Source organism: Propithecus coquereli, unplaced genomic scaffold, assembly GCF_000956105.1.
Source record: "Propithecus coquereli isolate 6110/MARCELLA unplaced genomic scaffold, Pcoq_1.0 Scaffold239, whole genome shotgun sequence".
Lineage (NCBI taxonomy): Eukaryota > Metazoa > Chordata > Mammalia > Primates > Indriidae > Propithecus > Propithecus coquereli.
In genome coordinates, this window is record NW_012147941.1 from 1645525 (window position 1) to 1670956 (window position 25432).

At 40.8% G+C, this 25432-nt stretch overlaps 1 protein-coding gene across 3 annotated transcripts; it reads right to left on the reverse strand.

The window, feature by feature from the left end:
- Positions 1-25014, reverse strand: FAM76A (family with sequence similarity 76, member A). Of its 3 annotated transcripts, XM_012645925.1 has the most exons (9): positions 24836-25014; positions 23489-23553; positions 19338-19392; positions 18114-18266; positions 13208-13365; positions 10206-10292; positions 4958-5093; positions 1621-1722; positions 1-1108 (listed from the first exon to the last, which is right to left on the reverse strand). In XM_012645925.1, the coding sequence occupies exons 1-9, from the start codon at positions 24914-24916 to the stop codon at positions 1022-1024; spliced, it is 924 nt and encodes a 307-aa protein (XP_012501379.1). In that variant the 5' UTR covers positions 24917-25014; the 3' UTR covers positions 1-1021. The 3 variants fall into 3 exon arrangements, with proteins under 3 accessions (XP_012501379.1, XP_012501381.1, XP_012501380.1); XM_012645926.1 differs by lacking the exon at positions 10206-10292 and having other exon boundaries at positions 765-1108; positions 24836-25009; XM_012645927.1 differs by lacking the exons at positions 10206-10292; positions 18114-18266 and having other exon boundaries at positions 133-1108; positions 24836-24997.
- Positions 25015-25432: the final 418 nt, after the last annotated feature.

Genomic DNA, 25432 nt, shown 5'->3' on the forward strand with positions numbered 1-25432 from the left:
TAAGCAAATAAAGGATATTTTTTAAAAAAGAAGTGGCAGTGTGAGAATTTAAAATCAATCACATAAAACAATCAGGAAAGGGGTGGGGGAGGGAAGTGTCCAGTACAACCTGGACAACCTTTCTTTCTGCCCTTACTTAAAAAGACAGACTGTTCAAATCTTTGCTATCTCCCTTAAGTATCTCGTTAAATATTCTTCCAAGAAATCCTCCAAAAGGCACTTAACTCCATACTTATGCATTGAATTGTTTCACCTTAGCAATCAGTTTTTAAGACTCCAAGGTAACAAGAAAGAAAAGATCTTATTCTTTTACTAAAAGCTAGAGAATAGGACTATTTTTTTCAAGAGGCATCACTTTTACAAGAAGGACTGGCTAGGCTACCATTATTCCTTTATCAAGAAAAAGTTTCTTTTTTTAAAAAATAAATAAAACTCTGGCTATACATAGTACAAAGTTCATACATAATATATCTGGAAAAAAACCCAAGAGATACCCTGAAGGAAAAGGTTTACTGGAGAGAGAAAGCCTCTTCCATTGTACCAAGTCTTAAGGTGGCAGTTTTCAAAGTTCAGAAGGTGGCAGTGATATATAATTAATGCCAAACGATTTGCTCATGGGTATGGCAGGATGCAATGATGAACCAAAAAAAAAAAATCATTCTGCACATTACACTGAGCAGTGACTACCACAAAGAAAAAAGAGTAGTACCAAAACAGAGAGAGAGAGAGAGAGAGAGAGAGAGAGAGAGAGAGAAGGGAAGAGAAAAGGAAGAAGAGTAGAGGTTCTAGAAGTTAGAGAAAGAGAAAGAGAGCTTGAAACTCCAAACACTCAAGCATGCAGTCATAACACAGCACAAACCAGGTGTTTCCATTCAGTCCACTGCAATCACACAAAGAAGGATAACTGTAATAAAATAGAGATTTCTTAAGAAAGCTTGCAATTCCCAGAGAACAGCCAGGTCGCCAACCCTAATCCAGGACAACTCCATTTGCTATTGGTAGCAAGCCTTCTCATGGTCTGTCATGGAGAGGTGATAGCTCCTGACTTCTCAGACTTCTTGCTCTTGGACAAGGCAGCTGCCTGCTTCAGGAGCTCTCGGTTTTTGGCCTAAAAAAATCAGCGTAAGAAGGATGTTTTAGACATGATAGGATATGTTTTTTACGCAGAGTAAGTGCATATGCTAAGGCAGACAATGTAGAGGATCAGAAAGAGATGAACAATTCTAGAAGTGGAAAATAACAGAAAGCTCTAGGGCTTGACACTTTGTTCAGGGAAAAGAAAGCATCTGCTAGAGGTTAATCAGTGTACCTTAATCTCTTGGGACCCACTGTTACAAAAGGATGCTCTATGCAATACAAACAAACCAGGGAGAGCCTTAATGAACTGGATAAACAGAATTTATAATTCAGACATCTGGAATCACATCTGGTTTATTCAAAACCAAAGAACACATTTATTAATTCCACTGTTTTTGAGGATAAAAGATCAGAATGCACCCAAGAGTAAAACAATACAAAGTATCTAAAAGAAGGATTAATGTGATTTGTCAACACTTTCTGAAAAAAGAAATCTAGGAGATGATTACTTAAAATACAATCAGTTAGGTACACTAGAGTTACCTGCAATTGTTCTGTAACTTCTTTGTGGGTTTTCTCCATCTGGTTCATTTTGGCTCTCATCTGAGATTCCTGGTACTGAAAATCAGCCTTCAACTCTGTAATCTAAAGGGAAAAAAAGCAGAATGACCAGAAGAAATTTCTGTGTAATAAAAAATATTTTGCTATCAGAGAACTAAATTGTCCCCAAAATTAATGAAATCCAGGGCACTCCTGCAGATCCATACCTGAATCAAAGCCAGGGTTCCATATCCTATTTTTTTCTAAAGATTACACAAAATCCTGAACTGACATTTTTTTTTTTTTGAAATGGGGTCTGTGTTGCCCAGGCTGATCTCGAATTCTTGGGTTCAAGGGATCCTCCTGCCTCAGACCTCCCAAATAGCTGGTATTACAGGCATGCACCACTCTGCCCAGCAGAACTAAGACTTCTGAAACTTCATCACTAGCAAGTTTTTAAGATTTCATGTGTTGGCTGGGTGTGGTGGCTCATGCTAAGTAGATGATAATCCTAGCACTTTGGGAAGCCGAGGTGGGAGGATGACTTGAGGTCAGGAGTTCGAGACCAACCTGAACAAGAGTGAGACCTCGTCTCGACTAAAAATAAAAAAATTAGCTGGGCACAGTGGTGCACGCCTGTAGTCCCAGCTATTCGGGAGGCTGAGGCAGGAAGATCGCTTGAGCCCAGGAGTTTGAGGTTGCAGTGAGCTACAATGACTCCACTGCATTCTACCCACGGAACCCAGGGTGACAGAGTGAGACTATCTCAAAAAAAAAAAATTTAAAATAAAATTTAAAAAAAGGAAAAAAAAATAAATTCCATCTATTAAAAAAAAAAGATTTCATGTGTTTATCATATGCCAACAACCCTCCAAACACCTCCAAATAAAACAATGAAATGACTGATGGTTTAAGAGAAACCTTGAGAATAACAGCTGCAGCCAATTACTGGACTTTTATCATGTTACACAAAAACTGTTTGATTACATTACTTCATTCAATCTTTATGATAACCCTGTGGGGGAGTATTCCTGTTTTATAGATGGGAAAACTGAGGTTTAGAAAGGGTTAGGTAACATAGCCAAGATCATACATAGTGTTAGCAAGTGACAGAGCTAGGTTTCAAACCCGAAGTTCCCTTTTGTAACTATGCTATTCAAGGAGAACAGAGAAGGGGCATCTATAATACTAATATATTAGAGAGGTGATATGTGAGCTGAGCTTTAAGGTACAATAGCAACAGGCACAAAAGGTGAACAGAAGAGCATCCAAGCAAAGGGAACAGTATGGGCACAGACAGAGAAGTGAGAGATAACTGAGGGATTATTCAACTGGCCAGTGAGCCTGGAGAATGGCAGATTAGGATAGAGATAGGCAGGCATGATGTGGAAGAGAATGTGTTCCAAGCTGAGCAGTGTGACCTTGATCCTGAAAGCTATGGAAAACAATCCGATTTTGCTCCTTTAAAAACAAAAACCCTTGGCCAGGCGCGGTGGCTCACGCCTGTAATCCTAGCTCTCTGGGAGGCCAAGGCGGGCGGATTGTTTGAGCTCAAGAGTTCAAAATCAGCCTGAGCAAGAGCGAGACCCCGTCTCTACTAAAAATAGAAAGAAATTAATTGGACAGCTAAAAATATATATAGAAAAAATTAGCCGGGCATGGTGGCACATGCCTGTGGTCCCAGCTATTCGGGAGGCTGAGGCAGGAGGATCGCTTGAGCCCAGGAATTTGAGGTTGCTGTGAGCTAGGCTGACACTACGGCACTCTAGCCTGGGCAACAGAGCCAGACTCTGTCTCAAAAAAAAAACAAAAAACAAAAAACCCTAACTCTGCAAAGCAGTAGAATCAAGTGTTCATTTGTCTCTATTTTACAAAAATCCTTTTATGTGCCATCTGATCTAGCCCATGAAGAGAATATACTTGGGTCCATTTTGATCTGACGGTCATGGAGTAAAGTGGAAAGAACACAGGTCTCTTCCCACGAATCTCCATCTTACTGGCAGGAGAAAACCTAACAGTAGAAAGAACAGTAGAATCAGAAAGACTTGGGTTCATTCCCTTGTTCTGCCATTTACTAGCTATGATTTGGACACATTATTTAACCTCTTTGGAGCTGTTTCCTCATCTGTAAAATGAGGTAGAAATTAGATGAAAAGAATGCACATAAATGATTTAACATTATAAATGTCTTAACTGGCCATTCAGAACAAATCATAGCATTCTGAACTTGGCATAAGACAACATGCAGTCTCAGGGGAAAAAAAAGCAGGAGAAGGGAGTTAGAAGTCTAAGAGGAAAAATATTGGAGGCATTCTTCATCTATGAAATTATTATGACAATAATTCTTACCTCAAAGGCTTGTTAAAACAATAAATGAGTTAATACACATAAAGCACTTAGAATTGAGCCAGGCACAAAGTAAGCATCCAATAAAAGTTAGCTGTTATTATTATATTAAGGCAAAAATGAGACATTCTCTAGAACCTGAAAATAAGATAAATAATGGACATGAATCAGAGCAAGGATGTAAAAAGTTCCTTTAAAGAGGATGACTCCGACCAGAATAAGACTGGTCTTACTCTGACGATATTAAGACATTAGAAATATTAAGATTGAAGATATTCTATGTGAAGATACAATATTAACACTGAACATATTAACTAAGATATTAATGTGTTTAAAGAATGGGTCACTTACTAAGGGAGTTGTCAACAATGGAAGCACAGTGATATAAGAGTCATGGAAAAGGTCCTATTGGAATGCTGTCTAGGGAGGAGGAAGACCTGGCCCACATACTTTAAGCACTAATGTCCCACAGACATGGTCATCCCCATGACAGAGATGGAGACATTAGGTTCTTTTAGCCTGACAGCATTAAACATTCCAATTACATAACTACCTCCTCTTGTCCCAACTCTATGCTCACTCAGCACCTTCTGATTACAACCTCCTAAGACAGCTCATCCCGAGAAGAGTAGTATGCTGTCACATGCCCCACTGTGAATTAAGATGTGGACACCACGGTTTTATTCATCAGCTCTGTCAGCTTGGTTAACAAAAGTCCTCTCTAAGAAGTGGAGTCTCCCTCTAAGTGCTGAGAAAAATCAGCTTTCTGAATCCACTTGCCTGGAGTGGACTGACCAAGGTAATGCTATCCCAGGAGTCATGCTGGCAGACAGCTAGCCTCTCCCCAGGATGTCCCAGCCTTGCCATGGGATCTCTCAAAGCGTCAATGGTAAGTACCCAACAAATATCAGTTAAACAGAGTTAACATCATGTCCCATGCCATATATTTTACCCCTCCATCATTTTGGTCTGACATGCATTAACTAAACCATACCTTTTTCTCTTTCTCTAAAATCATTTGATCCTTTTGATGCAACATCTTCTTCAGGGTAGCCACTTCTTCCTTCAGCTGGGCAATGATGACAAAGTGGTCAGTGCCTGGTGAGTCCAGAGCCAGGTCTGGGGAAAAGCTAAATAAAAAAATGGAGGGGGGAGGGAAATCATAACTTGGATGGATAAACTTTTCTCTACCTGATACATCCTAGGCCACTTGACTGCAAGCTCCTCAAGGGCAGGAGTAACTATCTGAATTCCCAGCATTAAGCACATTGCTCTATACGTGCCAGGCTTGACAGCATTTGCTGAACTGCACAGGTGAGGTGGTCATCAGGTATCTCTACCAACCAAAACCACAACCCGGCAACATTCCCTCAGCATCTTCTCTCATGTTCAGGACTGAAATAAATGCCACATCCCAAGAGCCAAGGATATTGTTTCAGGTCCATTAAAGATCCCCGATGATTTACTGGTGAAACGGTCATAATTTTGTGATTGGATAATTAAATTCCAGATAAATTATAAACTGTAAGCCCATGCATTTTTCTTTAATGCTCCCCATAGAGCTTGTCTTTCAGCTCTTTGTCTTCTGCTCCAAAGCCCTGTGATATGGTACAGCTGCTCAGAAGCTGTTGCCTTCCTGCCCAGGAGCAGTCAGTCCTTATCAACAAAGATGAAATTAATGGGAAGGAAGCCAGCTCCCCCAGGCTACAACTGGCCTGTGGATTGCCATCCCTAATATCAAGAAGCCTGAAGACTGTCATTTCCTTTTTTATTTGTTTGTTTGAGACAAGGTCTTGCTCTGTTGCCCAGGCTAGAGTGCAATGGCATCATCATAGTTCAATGCAACCTCAAACTGTTGGGCTCAAATGATTCTCTTGCCTCAGCCTCCCAAGTAGCTGGGACTACAGGTGTGTGCCACCACATCCGGCTAATTTTTCTATATTTTTGTAGAGACGGTGTCTTGCTCTGTTGCCCAGGCTGGTCTCAAACTCCTGCCCTCAAGCAATCCTCCTTCCTTGGCCTCCCAAGATCCTGGGATTACAGGAGTGAGCTACTGTGCCCAGCTGTCATTTCCAATATTAAGAATCCTGTGACACTTAGTTAGGAAAGGAACAAAGAGGTGGCAAACTCCAGAGTCACATCACGACTTGGGTTTTCAACAGATTCCTCCCAGCAACAGCACTGGAGCATTCTATGTTCTTTTAGCAGAGTCTCTTAATAAGGAAATTATATGCACAATCTTGTCTACACATACAATTGGTAGTTTTTAGGGTGAGAATCCAAAGCTTTCAATGGCTGGTCAAAGGTGTCTCAGACACAAAACAACTTAAGGAATCACAACCAAAAGGGTTAAATCCTGCCCTTCTCTAGAGAATTCCCAAAGGAAGCTCTTTACTTTTCCCAGGACAATCTTTTAGTAAAACAAATCTGTTTTTCCTAAGCATATGTTAGAATACTGCCTATGTCAATATGGCAACAATTCGTAGTTCCCCCTTGCTGTTGGGTCTTTCCTGTGATCTTAAGCCACATCTAATAACCAGCATTTCTCTACACAGGAGGAAACTCCAAATAGCAAGCCTCATCACTGGTCATACTTCCTCAGAGTTACCAAGTCAAACATGTCTATGGCTAGAATTGGAAGACATCATCCATTGATAAGAATATTCCACCCCCCACCTCAGTCTACATGAAACATACGAGAAGAATGGCAGAGGAAGAATGAATCAACGCTTCCATAACTGATGAACGTGCAGAATTACAGGATAACAAAAAGTAAACGCAAAATAATAAAACAAGGCATGCAGGAGAAAGTATTGAAAAGACTATCACAGTCTCCACCAATTCCAGATCTGGAAGTGCCCTTATATCTGCTTCAAAACCTGCCAAGGACCTGTCTTCCCTCAACTTAACAGTCTATGTAAACCCATAACTAGAGCAATGAATGAAATGGAGTAATGAACTAGTATAAATAACTTTTTGTCATCCCTAAAGCTCCTAATGTTCTGCTCTACCTGCTTTTTGAGAGGATTCCTCCCATATCAATAAATTGTTGACAAACCAGTCTAGTCTATCCTGTCTTAGGGCCTGACCTCTCTAACTCTCTAATTCCTGGTTCACTAAGAACTGCTCGAAATGAAAAAAGATGGCTAGATTAGTAAGGCAGAAAACCCAGTCACTTTCCAAATGTCTTCATTGAAGGGGAACTCACTACTTCCCAGGAAATTTCTTGTCTCTTACAAAACCTCTTAATATAAGAACAATTTTCTCAGATTGAGCCAAAACCTGCCTCTCTGTGACCCTACATGTTGGTCTCCAGTCTGTCCTCGAATAAGTCTGATCTTTCAGTCACGTTTCAAAGGCAGAATAAAATAAAATTACAAGGAAGAAAAAAGAATGCCCTTTAGAAACAATGAACCATGAAGCATGACTGGGTGTCACCCTCTGTTGAGATTGCTTTTTTATTGTCTATGGAACAATAAACAAATACGAATAAAAAGTAGCTGGTACATTTTCTCAAGGACAGAAAGCTAGAAATTAGCTCATATTTTCCTCAAATTGAAAAGTTTTTATTATAATTTCAACAAATTAGGAAATATCAAGACAGAGGCTGTGAATCTTGTACATATGAAAAAAAAACTGAGGCATCTTACAATTACAAAACCATTAGAGACAGTTAAGATAATGTGTTCTGTCTATGATACAGAAGGCTAATAGACAAAGAAAAAGAGGAGGAAAAGTAATCAAATATTATTAAATAAGAGATGTACTCGCTTCAGCAGCACATATACTGAAATTGGAATGATAGAAGATTAGCAGAAAAAGAAAAAATTTTTTATAAACAAAAATAAATAAATAAATAAATAAGAGAGGATAATGTGGTAGTATAGAAAGGTCAATGGAAAAGTATTAGGGAGCAACATGCAGAGACATGGGGAATAAAAATAAAAGAATAAGAGCATAAATTTAAAAGTACATAGATATTTTAAAAGTAGATTCAGAAAGTGGATGTGATTAATTAAAACTGTGAGGCAGCCACAACAATAGATATTTCATAAATAAGACTGATTACACTTGGTACAGAATTGAACTGAAATAGGTATGCAGTACAAAAAACGTTTGGCTTGCATGACATCTGAAAAGGACTGTACAAAAAACAAAAGATTGTCAGAATGCTTTTTTCAAAGTAAAGTAAGAGCAGAAAAAACACAAAAAGTAAAAAGGATAGCAAAATGTAACTTATTTTGTGCTATGAACATCTAAAAAAAAAAAAAGAAATGCAAACAAGTAGAATAGAATGTTAAAATTGCTAATGCAGGAACATTCAAATAGAATTTGTACATTTATGAAAATAATTTTTATGGCAGCAGAAAAAAGTTTCCAAATTATAAGAGTAAATTACACTTAAAAATTAGCATGTCATTTTAAGGAAAAAGCGATCTTTTAATCTCTTTCCTGGAGGACATCATGAAATACCATGTACCTGAGTCAAGGATCATCCTACTTGACGAAAACAGTCACTGCTGGTGACCAGATGCAATAAAACCATCTGAACAGAAAACATGAGTTTTTAGCTTGGTGTATCCATAGCAATAGACAGCAAGAATAGTGGCAGTAGCTCAAGAACAAAATAAGCTAAAAGAAGATAAACTTTAAGGATTGGTTGGTTAAACTAGAGGATATGAATGAGCTTTTTCCAGACCATTCCAACACAGCCTGGATCATAAAGGAGCACAAAACAGAAATGCTGACCCTAAAGCCAAGGATCCTGGCATAGGCCTTTATAAAGCAATTCAATAATTTCTTTCCTTAAGGGGATGGACAATTTGTGCCACATCTAGTTTCTTTACAATGGCCAGACTGGCTGCTCAGACAACAGTAAGGCTGACCAGAAAGAGGGTCTTTACGGTTCCTTCCCCCATGTAATCTAAATATCTAAATAAAGCTTTTTTTTTTTTTTTTTTTTTTGGTGAGACAGAGTCTCGCTTTGTTGCCCAGGCTAGAGTGAGTGCCGGGGCATCAGCCTAGCTCACAGCAACCTCAAACTCCCGGGCTCAAGCAATCCTCCTGCCTCAGCCTCCCAAGTAGCTGGGACTATAGGCACGAGCCACCATACCCGGCTAATTTTTTGTTTCTATTTTTAGTTGACTGGCTAATTTTTTCTATTTTTAGTAGAGACAGGGGTCTCGCTTTTCCTCAGGCTGGTCTCAAACTCCTGACTTCAAGCAATCCTCCTGTCTCGGCCTCCCAGAGTGCTAGGATTACAGGTGTGCGACACCTTGTCCTAAATTAAGCTTCTTGAATTAAAGTTTAAAATCAATGAAACTAGCTGTAAACACTTTGTAGAGTCTGAAATCAAGTTAATGAAAAAGGAAGTGGGAAAGAGTAAACTTCACAGATGTTTTGTATTCCCCTAAATAAACAAAATTCATTCCTGGTAAACCTGTATGTTGGTCTGCTCCCATATCCACCACTGGCTGAGAGGGAGAACTGTGAACAGGAGGAGTTTTCAGAATGGAAATGATTCCAAGAATTTTAGGGAAAAGTATGTCAGATAGGCTCACTTCAGAATGCCTGGGCCTAGAAGAACAGGGAAATGAATGGTTGGCCCCAAGACTGTTGGGAAGAAGCCCACTGGACCAACACAGATGGGATGCTTTGGACATTAAGACAAAGCAGCTTGTAAGGGGAAGCATTGCTGAGAAGGAGAGAGGAAAGGGAGGAATAAAAATATGCATTTAGACAGGCCAAAAATGAAACAAAAATTTAAATGCATCTTATTCTCTCCTGATCCAGCATCTACACTGGGCTGGCTTTCTGAAAGCTAAGGAAGCATGGATCATCACTCACAAATTTAGTAACACTGTCTTGACCCAACTTGTCTCTGTTCTGCCTCTCAAGACCAACTCCTGACCTGCCTGGAGGAAGCTATGGGCACAGACCACAGAGAAAAGTGTCCAACTCTTCACTTCTTTCAATTATTGTGGGGGAGTTATTTAATGCACTAAAGAATTCAACTGCTATTAAATCCAGTTACGAGTTCTTATCTTCTAATGACAAGATTAGATTTATAAACAAATATCAATATTGTTTATTTATAAGCTATGAAGTGGCTAGTGTAGCACCCCTGAAAGGTTTACTGACAGCCGTAGACTAGCTCCAAGGCACACTCTAATATGTATTTCTGTTTCAGGAACTGTGTATGCATTTCAAATGTATGTGCACACATAATCCAACTGGCTCACCTGTCTCCATTAGTTGTGATGGACTCAAACTTGGACTTTTTCTTTGGGATTTCATTTTGAATTGAAGATGTAGAAAGTGTTTTCTGGCTTTTAATGGCAAAAATAGACACACACACATTAGAAAGCAAAGATTAATAAAATATCACAATGAAAGTCTGTCAAATGGACCATGTAAGACAGTAGCTCTTCTATGCAAGAGCTAATTATTCTTGATTATTAAAATCTACCAAAGGTGTTGATTTTGTAGGTCCTGGATGCATGGGTAGCTATATAGTTTCCACAGGAAATTTGGCCTTGATTAAATATTACCTCCTTTACTAATAACCATGAGAACAGAATCAATAAAACTTCAATAAAAAGTATAATCTGTCTTACAGTTAGAAAGTACTTTTACATTGTCTCACATGCATCTTATAATTCAGTGAGGAATAGATAAATTATTATCTCTACTTTGCAGAAACAGCTCATCAAAGTTAACTTATCTACTAAAGGATATACAGCTGGTTAGTAGTAAAGCTGGAACTAGAAACCAGGTCAACATATTTGTACTTCTAGTCTAGTTCTTCTTCACTGTATCTCTGTGAACCTACTGGTATCTGAGTCCCATAACAACACTAAAAACCACTTTTAACCCTAATGAGTTCACCAAAACTGGTCCTAAAACAAAAGCTGGAAGCCTGTACCTGCTACACAATCCTTTTACTTTGATGGATGTCCAACTGCAAAGTCCAAAGGATTCTTCAGACCTTTTTTTATATGATCTCTCTTCAGTATTTGATACCACTGACCACTCCATCCTTCTTGAAACTTTTCCTCACTTGGTCATCCTCTGACTTTTGACACAGCTGCTTCTTAGTTCTCTATCCTTAAATATTAAATGCTTCTAGAGTTCTGTTCTCCACCTCTAATCCAACAGCAAGGTTTTAACAACTACCTATCATAGTGGTTGGAAATGGTCCTCCCCAGAACACTGGCATTAGAATCATCTAGGATGTTTATAAAACAATGTAGATTCTTAGATTCTACCCTAGTCCTACTGAATTAAACTCTTGGTGGGGCAGCAGGAATCTGCATTTTTTTTATGGTATTAGAAGTGTCCATAAAAAAAGGAATCTGCATTTTAAATAATCCCTACTCCCAGTGATTCTTATGTGCTACCAACAGCCCACATCCAGACCTTTCTTCTGAGTACTAAGCTAAGCTCCTCTAAGTAATTCGTCTTGGTGCTTCAAACTCAACTTATCAAAACTGAAATTCTCTTCTCCCCTTCCTATATTCTCTCCCAGTTAAGGATCCACCTGCTCACCCAAGTAAGAAACTTGGGAATTGTCCTTTACTCACTCAGCTCCTGCCATGTATCTGTTCATCAGATTATCTAAATTTCTCATAATCCTCCCTTCAAAGCATCCTCCTGAATATCTGCTTTTTCCATCAAGTGAGGAGATGAGGTTTTTGGTTTTTGTGTTTTTTTTGTTTTTTTTTTTTTCTAAGAGACAGAGTCTTGCTCTGTTGCCCAGGCTGGAGTGCAGGGGCACAATCTCAGCTCACTGTAACCATGAACTCCTGGGCTCAAGTGATCCTCCTGCCTCAGCCTCCTGCGTGGTTGGCACTACAGGAGGGCACAACCACACCTGGCTAATTTTTAAATTTTTTTGTAGAGACAGAGTCTTACTATGTTTCCCAGGCTGGTCTTGAACTCCTGACCTCAAGCGATTCTCTTGTCTCAGCCTCCCTAAGAGCTGGGATTACAGGCACCCGCCACTGTGCCCAGCCCTGGTGAGGGTTAATTTTTAATGCAGATTTAGTCCCTCCCCTGCCTGTATCTCTTCAGTGGCTTCCCACTAACCCTGTGATCAAGTTCACGCTCGTTCCCAGGTCTGCAGAACTGCTTCTCCTCTCATTCCCCAGCTCCTAACCATAAACTCCAGCAATATAAAAGAACTCACAACTCTCCAGGGTTCCATGCGGTCTCCTGCCTTCCCAAATGCTACTCTCTCAGCCTAGGATGCCTCTGCCCATTCCTTAGGTGATGATTCCAACTCATGCTAAGATTCAACTTCAATGCCAGCTCCTCTCTAAGCCTGCTTCCCTTACATCTCAAGGCAGTTAATTCCTACTCCATCTCATGCCTGTATCTTGACATGTTTCCACTGTGGTAGCCATCACATTACATTGAAATGATTTGATTACAAGTCTGTCTTCCCTACCAGATTGCATATTTTTAGAGAGCAGTATGACTCTTTTATTCATTTCTGCAGTCCTGGAAGAGTCCCTGGCCCATGAGATTTCTTAATAACATTTGCTGAATAAACAGTCATAATAGTAATAATAACAAAAAATAACTAAAATGTATTGAATATTTCCTGTATGCCAGTTACAAAGCTAATCACTATGTATGCGTTACATACTTTATCTTCACAACAACCCCATGAGGTAACACTATTACTTCCCTCATTTTATGATGAGAAAACTTGCCCAAGAGCCCCACAGGGAACTTGGCAGAGCCAGGATTCCATCCAGAGCCAGAACTCTTAACAATACTACAAAGACTCTGAAAGGAAACTGAAAACAATGAAAGGACATTTTCTTGACTATATCCCATCAGGACAAGCCTAGAACATCTATTAACCTCCTGGCCAAATACGAATTTAAAAACCATATCCTTCCGAAAGTGAAATGTCCAATCTTCTAGGGAGATAACCCATTCTGTGAGGAGAATACTACATGTGAAAGTAGAGTAAATTCCACAAACCTTTCAGACACAATACACAGTCAGGGAAAAAAAAAATACAAAGTCAGGAAATCCTGACACATTACAGAAATCTCTCCAGCCTTTGGAAGGTACAGGAATTATAAAATATAACAAATGAGCTTCCTCCTACAGGCTAGTAACTGGAGAGAAAATAGGAAAATTTACATGAGGTAGTATGTTCCACGACTGATTGTGAGTATTACATCTGACCTACCAGCACTTCTAGTCCTATTTCACACCTTGGGGTTACCTGGTATAATGGCCACCACCACTCAGGCGACTGTACTGCTCCTTCTCCTGATGGCCAGTACGAGAAGAGCTGCTCAGGTGTTTTCTCTGCTCTTTGGTCTTCTGCAGGACCCGTTTGTATGAAAGTGTGCACAGCCAGCACAGCAATTTCCCGTCTACCTGAAAGATGAGGAGACAAATATAAAGAACAGGGAATGTTCTGCACTGGCTGAGAATGTGTCATCGGGAGCTAGAACCTCTGGGTTCAGTCCCAGCTCTGCCACTTACAAGTTGTGTGACCTTGAGCAAGTCACAGAGGGCTGTTGAAAGGACTTAGTGACATAATGTAGGTAAAGCACTTAGCATAGTGCCAGGCACATAAGTGTTGCTTAATAAATATCAGTTGCTAATTTTATGTATTAATATCTTTTTGTTTCTCCTCAACTTAGCAAACAGACCAGAGGAAAGTTCTCACAAGAATTTCAAAAGACACAAATATTTCCATGGTGCTCATTAAGGAAAACTCAGCAGGGAGAAGAGATGAAATATAAAACCTATACTCCATGTTTTGTTTTTTTTTTTTTTTTTGAGACAGAGTCTCGCTCTGTTGCCTGGGCTAGAGCGCTGTGGCGTCAGTCTAGCTCACAGCAATTTCAAACTCCTGGGCTCAAGTGATCCTCCTGCCTCAGCCTCCCAACTAGCTGGGACTACAGGCATGTGCCACCACGCCTGGCTAATTTTTCCTATATATTTTTAGTTGTCCAGCTAATTTCTTTCTATTTTTTAGTAGAGACGGGTTCTTGCTCTTGCTCAGGCTGGTCTTGAACTCCTGAGCGCAAATGATCCACCCACCTCGGCCTCCCAGAGTGCTAGGATTACAGGCATGAGCCACCGCGCCTGGCCATCCACATTTTTTTTAATTGACAAAATTGTTATATATTTACTGTACAAAACATGTTGTTTCAAAATTTGGATACACTATGGAATGGCTAAATTGAGCTAATTAGTAATATATTACCTCACATCATTTTTGTGATGAGAACACTTAAAATCTACTCTCTTAGCAATTTTCAAAAATACACTGTTATGGGCCAGGCACGGTGGCTCACGCCTGTAATCCTAGCACTCTGGGAGGCCGAGGTGGGCGGATTGTTTGAGCTCAGGAGTTCGAGACCAGCCTGAGCAAGAGCGAGACCCCGTCTCTACCAAAAATAGAAAGAAACTAATTGGACAACTAAAAATATATAGAAAAAATTAGTCGGGCATGGTGGCGCATGCCTGTAGTCCCAGCTACCCGGGAGACTGAGACAGGAGGATCGCTTGAGCCCCGGAGTTTGAGGTTGCTGTGAGCTAGGCTGACGCCACGGCATTCACTCTAGCCCAGGCAACAGAGCAAGACTCTGTCTCAAAAAAAAAAAAATACACTGTTATGAACTATAGTCATCTTGTTGTACAATAGATCTCCTGAACGTTTTCCTTCTATGTAACTGAAATCCTTTGGCTAACATCTGCCCAAACCCATCCCCCCTCATACTTTAGTTTTAATACCTTAAAAATGGCTCACAAAATGGTGAGAACCTTCTCTCAGATGGAAAGAAAGACCATGGATGAGTAGCTTCCAGGTACCTAGTCCCTGGTGAACCACGGCACTGTTCGAATTAGAAAAAGTCGATTCCTTTCAGCAGAAGTTCCTCTGTACCAGGCAGCAGGGCACACAGCTAGGAAAGTATAATGTGGCTTCCACCATCCTCTGAAACTGGGATGCCTTTGTGCAGCATTCAGACTGCAAACCATTATAAGGAAGTCTGGGACAGGTGCGAGGCAGGCAGGGCTGGTGAATTACTCAGGTTGGGAAGGGAGTATGCTGATACTTTATGGAATTTTATAGCTTTCTTATTTCTGAAATTATATCTCATGCCCCATCTTGAACATGGGTAGTCTACATCATCATTTATCTTAAGTGTTTATCTTATCAGCAAAATCTTCTTTGCTCCCCAACCCAAATGATTATCCTACTTCCAATAAGCCATTTCCACATAACCACCAGAGGGCTTCTTAATCGTAAATCTCATCATATCCTCTCTCAAACCCAGTGGTTTCTCATCACATCTAGTATAAAATCCAAACTTTGTACCATGGCCTATGTTTACTTAACTATAGCCCCTACCTGCCTCTATAACCTTCTTTCCTTTCTCTTCCCCTTCTTCACTCTGCCTTCTTTCTGTTCTTCCCATGTGCCAGGCTCATTTCTGCCTTAGGGTTTTTTTCACAGCTGGTTCCTCTCCCTGGAATTTTGCCCTCCAGAGCTTCCCATGGCTGCTACCTTCTCACCTTGCTAGTTTCAACTCAAATGGTAATTCCTCTTGGGTGAGCATGGTGGCCCACGCCTATAATCCCAGCACTTTGGGAGGCCAAGGTGGGAGGATCACTTGAGGCCAGGAGTTCTCCTTTAAAAACAAACTTTAAAAATAAAAGATAATCCTCTGAGAATTAAACTATCAAAACCAATCATAGATAACAGACTGAATACTTATCATGTAACAGATTCCACTGTAAGGGCTTTACACATAATAACTAGACCTTTGTAACAACCATGAGGGCTCATCATCCCCATTTACAGATGAGGAAACTGAGGCACTGACAGATTAACATGTCCAAAGTCACATAGTTAATAAGTGACAGAACCAAGATTTCAATCCACATATTCTGAGCCTAAATTACCCACTCTAAATCCCTAAATTTAGCTCTCCTCTCTTAAAGTTTATGAACATGGGGCCGGGGGCGGTGGCTCACGCCTGTAATCCTAGCTCTCTGGGAGGCCGAGGCGGGTGGATTGTTTGAGCTCAGGAGTTCGAAACCAGCCTGAGCAAGAGCGAGACCCCGTCTCTACCAAAAATACAAAGAAATTAATTGGACAACTAAAAATATATATAGAAAAAATTAGCCAGGCATGGTGGCGCATGCCTGTAGTCCCAGCTACTCGGGAGGCTGAGGCAGAAGGATCGCTTGAGCCCAGGAGTGTGAGGTTGCTGTGAGCTAGGCTGATGCCATGGCACTCTAGCCGGGGCAACACAGTGAGACTCTGTCTCAAAAAAAAAAAAAAAAAAGTTTATGAACATGTGATTGTGGATATCTAAAAATATCCAAACCCTTAAAACAAGATTGTCACTAATAAAATAGAAATGTAATGAATTCTAGTATAACCAGATTAATAAAAATTAGCTATTCCAATTAATAATAATATAGGTACCATTTATTAAGTTATTAATATATTATGTGCTAGGCTCAATATTGAGTATTTTATATATACATATCTCAATTAAATTTCCCCATGTCCCTGTAAAATAACTAGTGGTATTCCCATTGGGAAAGATGAAGAAATCTATGTATGATGAGGATAAGTAACTTGTCCAGGATCATTCAGCTAGCCCCAAGAGTGGGAAGGGACCCAGGTTTGGGGAACTACAAAGCTTGTGCTACCTCCTGATTACTAATTCAGCTTTTCCAGTATCTTGATTTAGGGAAGAGGTACCCTGGTTGGCAGGCAGGAGTATTGTGGTCACTGGAAAGTTATATCTTTCCATTATAAATTAATGAATTTGGTTAGCAAGAGTCAGCCATTCTCAAAAACACCTCTGGCCACCAAAAAAGAGTTTCTGAATTACATTCTTTGATTCAATAAATAGTTACTGAACACCTACCATTGCCAGGCCACCAAAAATATAGCAGAGAACAAGATGGACAAAGAGATCACATTCTAGTAGGGGGGTGGACAAACATGTAAGCAAATAAACAAGACAATTTTTCATGACGTCACATGCTATGAAAACAATAAAACAGAGTGATATGATAAAAGAGTAACTGAGGGAGTTAGTAAAAGAAGGTCTCTGTGAGCAGGCGGTATCTGAGCTGAGACCTGACATGAGGAATGAGTTATGATACTCCGCAGAAGGGTGCATCAGGCAAAAGGACAGCCAGCACAAAGATGGGAATGAGACTGACACGTCTGATGGACTAATAGGTGGCCAGGATGTCTGGAATAAGGTGAGAGGAGGGAAATGTGACAGAAAATGAGACTGAGAGCTGGATATGGGCCTTGCAGGCCATGGAAAGGATTTGGGTTTTATTCTAAGGGCAACTGGAAACCACTGGAAGATTTTAAGCAGGAGAGTAAAATGACCAAGGCACCACCCTTCCACACAGAGCCTCCCTCTAATGTCATCTTCTTGTGATTTTTAACTTCAACAGACAGAAACATTCAAAGAGCCAGATAGTAAAATTGGTAATACCACTCCATCGTGCTTAAGTCACAATCTCTTCTTTACAGAGTTCTATAGAATTCTGCCAATCACCATTTCACTTATGTGAAGTAATCACTATAATTCAGATTCTCACGAAATGTTAGAATATAATGATCCACATTAGATGAATGAAGAAAACAAAATCTGAATACCTTCTTTCAGGTTAATAACAGAACCAGGAAAGAAACTGGCAAATCTTTTTTTTTTTTTTTTTTTTTTGAGACAGAGTCTCACTCTACTGCCCTGAGTAGAGTGCCGTGGCGTCAGTCTAGCTCACAGCAACCTCAAACTCCTGGGCTCAAGCGATCCTCCTGCCTCAGCCTCCCAAGCGGCTGGGACTATAGGCATGCGCCACCATGCCCGGCTAATTTTTTCTATATATTTTTAGTTGTCTATCTAATTTCTTTCTATTTTTAGTAGAGACGGGGTCTTGCTCTTGCTTAGGCTGGTCTCAAACTCCTGAGCTCAAACAATCCGCCTGCCTCAGCCTCCCAGAGTGCTAGGATTACAGGTGTGAGCCACCACGCCTGGCCAAATCTTTCTTTATTATATGTCTTTTTAACAGAATTGGGCCACCTTAATTTCTCTGAAAGGAAAAAAAAAGTCACGAAAAACACAGAGATTTACCTTCTTTCTATCGTCTTTCCTGTCAAATGCACACTGCTGCTTGCACTGTTCACAAGAATAGGGTGGTCCATACTTCTTCTCTGAATTTGTGCAGCGCTGGCATTTATTGCCAATAAATGCCGCAATTATGTTGCAATACTGACAAGGTTTGGGCTAAAAGAGGGAGAAAAAAAGTGTCAAGTAAGTATTACTATCATAAAATACCAGTGCATTTTTTTAAAGCAATAATCCTAGTCCATTAATCATGGTAAAAATGTATTCCTAACTTCACAAATTTGCTTTTATATTGATCAAATGAAACCCAATTCTTAACACTACATAAATCATTTTTCTACAAAGAACTATTGATTTTAAAATAAATAAAAGAACAAATAACAAAAAACCCATTAGAGTGTATGCTAAGACTTCTATGAGAAATCCAATAGAACCAGCTCTTTGGGGAAACGAGCAGGTGCTTCAAATTTCTGAAAAGGTGTCATTGCCATTATCAGTGTATAAACATGCTGGGAGAATGCCTGCAGGAACATAGCACCCTCAATCCTCAGACTAAGAGGAAAAAAAAAAAAACCATTCATCAAAATCAATAATCAGGCCAGGCGCAGTGGCTCACGCCTGTAATCCTAGCTCTCTGGGAGGCCAAGGTGGGCGGATTGTTTGAGCTCAGGAGTTCGAGACCAGCCTGAGCAAGAGCGAGACCCTGTCTCTACTAAAAATAGAAAGAAATTAATCGGACAGCTAAAAATATATAGAAAAAAAAAAATTAGCCAGGCATGGTGGCACATGCCTGTAGTCCCAGCTACTCGGGAGGCTGAGGCAGAGGATTGCTTGAGCCCAGGGGTGTGAGGTTGCTGTGAGCTAGGCTGATGCCACAGCACTCACTGTAAAAAAAAAAAAAAAAAAAAAAAAAAAAGAATAATCAACTGTTACCAAACCAAGAGGTCAAATCATAGAATTCATCTAATTCATCTTTCCCCTCTCATTCCATATTGGTCACTGAAGCCTCTCAAGGAAAATTACAATCTTAATCCTGGCAGAGTGACTATAAACAGAGAACTCCTTAATGATAAGTATTAGCTAAATTTGAAAGCTGAAGTACAGTACTAGACATATTATACATAACTATTTGTTCTAATAAAAATATTGTATTGACATTAACAGTCCACAGAAGGTAAGGTTCCGAGAGACCCAAGTACTCACTGTTAGGTTCAGAGAAATCCTACTTACCGTTCCATACAACTGCACATTCTGAGCACATTTCTTGCATATTGTATTGGTTTTACTGTTAAGGAAGAAAGAGACACAAAGCTTTTCTTAGAACATCTAAAAAATGATTCTTCCTTAAGCCCAAGGCATTTGCTCATTGCTAAGGGACAAGGTGAAATATGGTCTGGACACCTGGGTAATTGAAGTTTGAGTATCGGGCCAATCGCTCTTAATCATTATGTGGTTATAAATTTTATTATCTGAAATAAAATGAGGCTTTGGTTAAAATCGAGAGTGAAACCAGGCGCCATAGTGCACGCTTGCAGTCCCAGCTACTCAGGAGGCTGAGACAGGAGATCTGTGTGAGCCCAGCATATCAAGTACAGCCTGGGCAACACAGGAAGACCGTGTCTCCAAAAAAATAAAAAAATAAAAAATTCAAATTCAAAACAATGGAGAGTGAGTTATTTCTAATTAAAACATCCTCAAGTATCAGTAAGTAAAATTATCAGATATGGGGAAGACCCTGAAATTATTATGTTACACTGAAATGGACTATCAGAAAAAAAATTAATTCTTCTTAATTCAGGTGAATAGTTGAGAAATTTGAGATGAAAAATAAAGTATGTGTTTGGAATATAAACTCAGAGATTCTATCCATGTTGACCTTACTCCATCTGTGCTCTCCTTTATAAGTAAAAGCATATGAAAGCCTCAGGGGTGGGGAAAAAGACACTATGACCAAATATTTTGTCAATATTTCCAACTTCTGAAAGAGTGAAGCACTGACAAAAATAAAAACGTCCTTTGTCTTGTGAAGAACCAACAGTTATAACATTACCTAAATGCCTGAAGTAATAAAGCTACCTGGGGGAAAAAACATCTTCAAATAAAGTCTAACCCTTCACTAGGGGAGGTATAAAAAAAAGTTTGATGTGGAAGAACAGTTTAAATACTTTGAGGCTAAAAATAAAGTCACATAAAAATCTAGTCTATTCTCTATATTGTGATTATTTTCCCATAAAATTCCTAGGAATATGACCATAAAGTTAAACAAAAGAAAAATTTCAGAGTCAAAAATATTTAAATTAGGCTGGGCACAGTGGCTCACACCTATAATCCTAGCACTTTGAGGGGCTGAGGCTGGAGAATCACTTGAGGTCAGGAGTGTGAGACCATCTTGAGCAATATCGAGACCCTGTCTTTACTAAAAATAGAAAAAATTAGCCAGGTGTGGTGGCACACACCTGCAGTCCCAGCTACTCAGGAGGCTGGGGCAGGAGGATCACTTGAGTCCAGGAGTTTGAGGTTGCTGTGAGCTAGGGTGATGCCACTGCACTCTAGCCAGGTGACAGAACAAGCCTCTGTCTCAAAAAAAAAAAATTATTTTTTTAAATTAAAATAAGATACTAAGGTTGGGCACTATGGCTCACACCTGTAATCTTAGCACTTCAGCAGGCTGAGACAGGAGGATTGCTTGAGGCCCGAAGTTAGAGATCAGCCTAAGCAACATAGCGAAACTCTGTCTCTACAAAAAATAAAAAAATTAACTGGGTGTGGTGGCATGTGCCTGTAGTCCCAGCTACTTGGGAGGCTGAGGTGGGAGGATTGCTTGGTCCCGGGAGTCTGAGGTTGCAGTGAGCTATAACACCACTGTACTCTACCCTGGACAATGGAGTGAGACTCTGTCTCAAAAATAAATAAATAACAGGTAACATTTGTTAAAATTTTTTTAAAAAATTAAAAATTAAAATAAGATACTTAGACAAAATATTTTCCAGGGTAATCTGCTGCCACTTTAAAAAGGCAATAAGCAAGATGATGGCTATGGAAGTCAGAATCTGCTAAAGGGTGTGTAACAACTCACCTGCCAAAAGAAAAAATAAAAATAAATAAAAAGGGAGTAAAAGAAGTGAGGGGCATTGAAAGAGATCTCTAGAAAGATTAGCATCAAAGATCCTGTGAGGCCGGCCCGGTGGCTCACGCCTGTAACCCTAGCTCTCTGGGAGGCCGAGGCGGGCGGATTGTTTGAGCTCAGGAGTTCGAAACCAGCTTGAGCAAGAGCGAGACCCCGTCTCTACTAAAAATAGAAAGAAATGATCTGGACAACTAAAAAAATATATATAGAAAAAATTAGCCGGGCATGGTGGCGCATGCCTGTAGTCCCAGCTACTCGGGAGGCTGAGGCAGTAGGATCGCTTGAGCCCAGGAGTTTGAGGTTGCTGTGAGCTAGGATGACGCCACGGCACTCTAGCCGGGGCAACACAGTGAGACTCTGTCTCAAAAAAAAAAAAAAAAGATCCTGTGACACTGAACAGCATTTTGATTTACACCTAGATTTATTACTTAAGGAATGGGGTATACGTCAATCTATACAAATGCTCCTGACATTTTAGAAAACATGCAAAAAAAAATTACCTCTATGATCCATCTTGAAATAATTTGTGTGTGGTGTAAATTAAGGGTCAAAGTTCGTATCTCACCACATACACAATTAACTCGAGATGGATCATAGGCCTAAATGTACAAACTAAAACATAAAGCTTCTAGGGTATATTCTCTATGAGTTCATTTATATAAAGTTCTAGAACAGGCAAAACTAATCTATGGTAGAAATGAAAATTAGAACAGTGGTTGCCTGGGGGAAATAAGGATACGGGGATTGACTGGGATGGAGCATGAGAGGATTCTCTTGGAGTGATAGTAACATCTTATATTTTGATAGGGTTTGGAATCACACAGATATATACTGTTTGTAAAATTCATTGAATGATGTATTTAAGATTTTAACATTTTACTATATGCAAATTTTGCCTCAAGAAAAAAAAAAAGAACTGTAAGGCTAGCGCGGTGTCTCAGGCCTGTAATCCTAGTACTCCGGAAGGCCAAGGCGGGAGGATCACTTGAGCTCAGGAGTTCAAGATCATCCTGAGCAAGATCCATCTCTACCAAAAATAGAAAAAAATTAGCCTGGCGTGGTGGCATACGCCTGTAGTCCCACCTACTCAAGAGGCTAAGGCAGGAGGAGCCCAGGAGTTTGAGATTCCAGTGAGCTATGATGACACCACTACACTCTAGCCAGGAGGACAGAGTGAGACTCTGTCTCAAAAAAAACTTAACTCTAGTTAATGATTTGCATGCTGAAGTGTTTAGGTATCAAGTATACCGATGTCTGCATCTGCAACTTTAAAATGCCTCCGAAATAAAATGGACTGAGGCATTGATGGATAGAGATGAACAGATGAATAGATGGAAATAGAGTAAAATGTACATTATAGAATTTAAGTCGTGGGTACACAGATGTTCACTAATTCAATCTTTTTTTTCCATTTGAAAATATCTACAATAAAATGTTGGGAAAAATATCTGTAGACTTTAAATGAGGCTTATTAAAATTAGGCTTCTGGGTCTATGTATAAAATAGCAAATATTAGACATGAGGATTTTGCGAAAAAAATTAAAAAAATAAACTAGCAAATAGACCCCACCCTGTTAAAGGCAGGATCACCTAAAATTATAGAAGTTCCACAAAAGTCTAACTTGCTATACCAACAAATCACTTTGCTGCTACGGAAAAGTCCCCCAAAGATGTTTGGCCACTCACACCTAAGTGTTTTTCACACTTTTAAAAATGAGATTCACACAAGGAAAGTGTAAAGGCAAGTTAGTTTCAAATGGGATTAGGGCTAACAAACCCTTTACCAGGATTGTTACGGTTCCAAAAGTATCTACTTGGATTTAAAAATTCTTCAAGCTATGTATATATACATATTGGAACATGAGGCTCATGTTTTACTATTGTGGGATGGGTTTCTTTTTTTTTCTTTCCCCAGCTGACACCTTAATTTCATATCATAGGATTGGTTTCTTGTGCCAAAAAGATTATAACCACAATATAAAATGATCAAGGATCTGAAAAATAACTTTCAAACTTTAAGTAATCAAATGGAACAGTATGTTTACTATATACCCTGCAGTGTGTATCTCACTCCACAAACAAATTAATTGAAGATGGACTACAGACCTAAGTATTTAGAAACTGTAGACTCTGGGTGTAATACAGAATCTGTGTATAATGTAATTGATTACAGATCTATACATGAAATGCAATCAATTACAGATTTTAAGAGGAAAAAGCCTATCAACATCTTTCATGGTCAAGAACACTCTACCTCTCCTGTTGGTACTCAGTCCTGCAGTAGGTGCACTTCACAACAGGGTGTGCAATCCGACATTCCTGAAATGAAATGAGGATATAATTTTAAAAGGCAGTCACAAATGGAAACAGCCTTCAGTAGGAAGCAGAAGACCTGGGTACTATTCCTAGCATAGCTACTATGCTTGAGTGAGTCACTTAAACTTTCTGGGTCTTATTTTTCTCCTCTATAATGTTGGCATCATTGCCCTGCTGTTGATGTGGGAGTTAAATAAGAATTTATATGGAACTAGTCATAAATTATAAAATAAACATGCATGAATAAGCCCGAGACTGGGAATCAGAAGCCCTGAATTCTAGGCCTGGTTCTTCTGCCACTGTGTGATTTTGAGCTGGCTTACTCATGAAATCAAAGTGTTGGATTAAAATCATTATTTTTTATGTATATAAAACTTCTTTAAAACCATATATACACACTACCTATATATGCTTCGTTTTGGTTTTTTTTGAGACCAAAAAGGGCACTCAGCACTTGCGTTCTCTCAGACCTGGTAAACAAAAAGTGGCAAAAGTTAAGTCATGGACATCTGAGGCAACAGGGACATACAATTATGAGTTATCCAAATCAGAGACACAAACTCTAGATCTAGATCATGGGTCTATCTCAACATCACTCTTCAGCCGGTTTAGTGACTTTTTAAATGTTGCTTCACAGCACCTCTATTCACTTAAATAGGCAAAGTGGAATGAAGCAACTAAAAAGAAAAACAGAAGTTGGACCTTCAGGGGTAAAAAAACTGATCAGCAGCTGGTTAGGGTGAGGATCGAAGGCCATTAACTGGATGCTGAAAAGATTCATGCGCTTGATTGTGGGGCTTTTAAAAAAATAAAACCTTGACACCTCTGATACTGAGACTGGCTCAAAAGTGCCCGTGAGGCGCCGGAGTTCGAGACACTCCTCCCAGGCAGCACCCAACTCCGGAGTTCGGTCCCAGGAGGGGCAGGAGGTCCCACAGTCTGTAACCAGGGAGACTGCGGCGGCGGTGAAAGCAAACCAAAGGGATCCCCGGGGCGGATGGTCAGGGCAAGCAGGAGACCCGCTTTCCCCTCCCCCGACCTGACGGGTCCGAGAACAATCCCCCGCGGTTGCTAAGCACCCGGACACGCCGGCCGCGGGAGCCTGGAAGCGGCCGGGACACCCCCACGTGCCCTGCCGGCCCCCAGCGGGGTGGGTGCGGCTCCTCAGCAAGGCGGGCCTGCCACGCCCTGCCCTGTGGACCCCGCCGGCGTCCCCACAGAACCGGGAGCTCCGGGCCGCGCCTCCTGCGTTCCCAGTTCCCGGCCGCCGCCCCAGCCCGCGCACCTTGCACAGCTGCTGCCCCTGAGACAGCGCCTCGAAGGGGAAGCGCTGGTGGCATTTGGTGCAGGCGTAGAGCGCCGCCATGTCCGGCCCGGGCCGTGCTCACCGCCCCGCCGGCCGGCCCACAGCTTTATCTGACAGTCTGAGGCACAACCTGGCGGCGGCAGGCTGCGGGCTGCGGCAGGCGGGAGGGAGGGCGCGGGCTGGCCGGGGTGGACCAGGGCGGGCTGGGGCGGGCGCGGCGGTGCTGGACGCCTGTTCACTGGTTCACTTCGACGTCGATCAAGCAGGAAGGGGCGGAACACGGAGCTGTTGGCGATTCTGATTCGGTCTCGACTGGAGTACGCCACTATGACGCGCGAGGCCGCGATTATGTAAAGCGCAGTCACGCGGGGGCGCCGCCTGGAGGGACGGTCTTCGGATCCGAACCTCGGAAGCCCCCAGACTCCTCCCACTACTCTCCGCGTTCCCGCCCTCGCTCCGCCTCTCCCCGGCCGCGGGCGCAACAGCGCTTCTCGCGATACTTCCATGCAATTGTGATGTTTTGGTTTCCATGGAGCTGCCCTCTGGGAGAACTAGGGGCGCTATTGGACCGAGGGT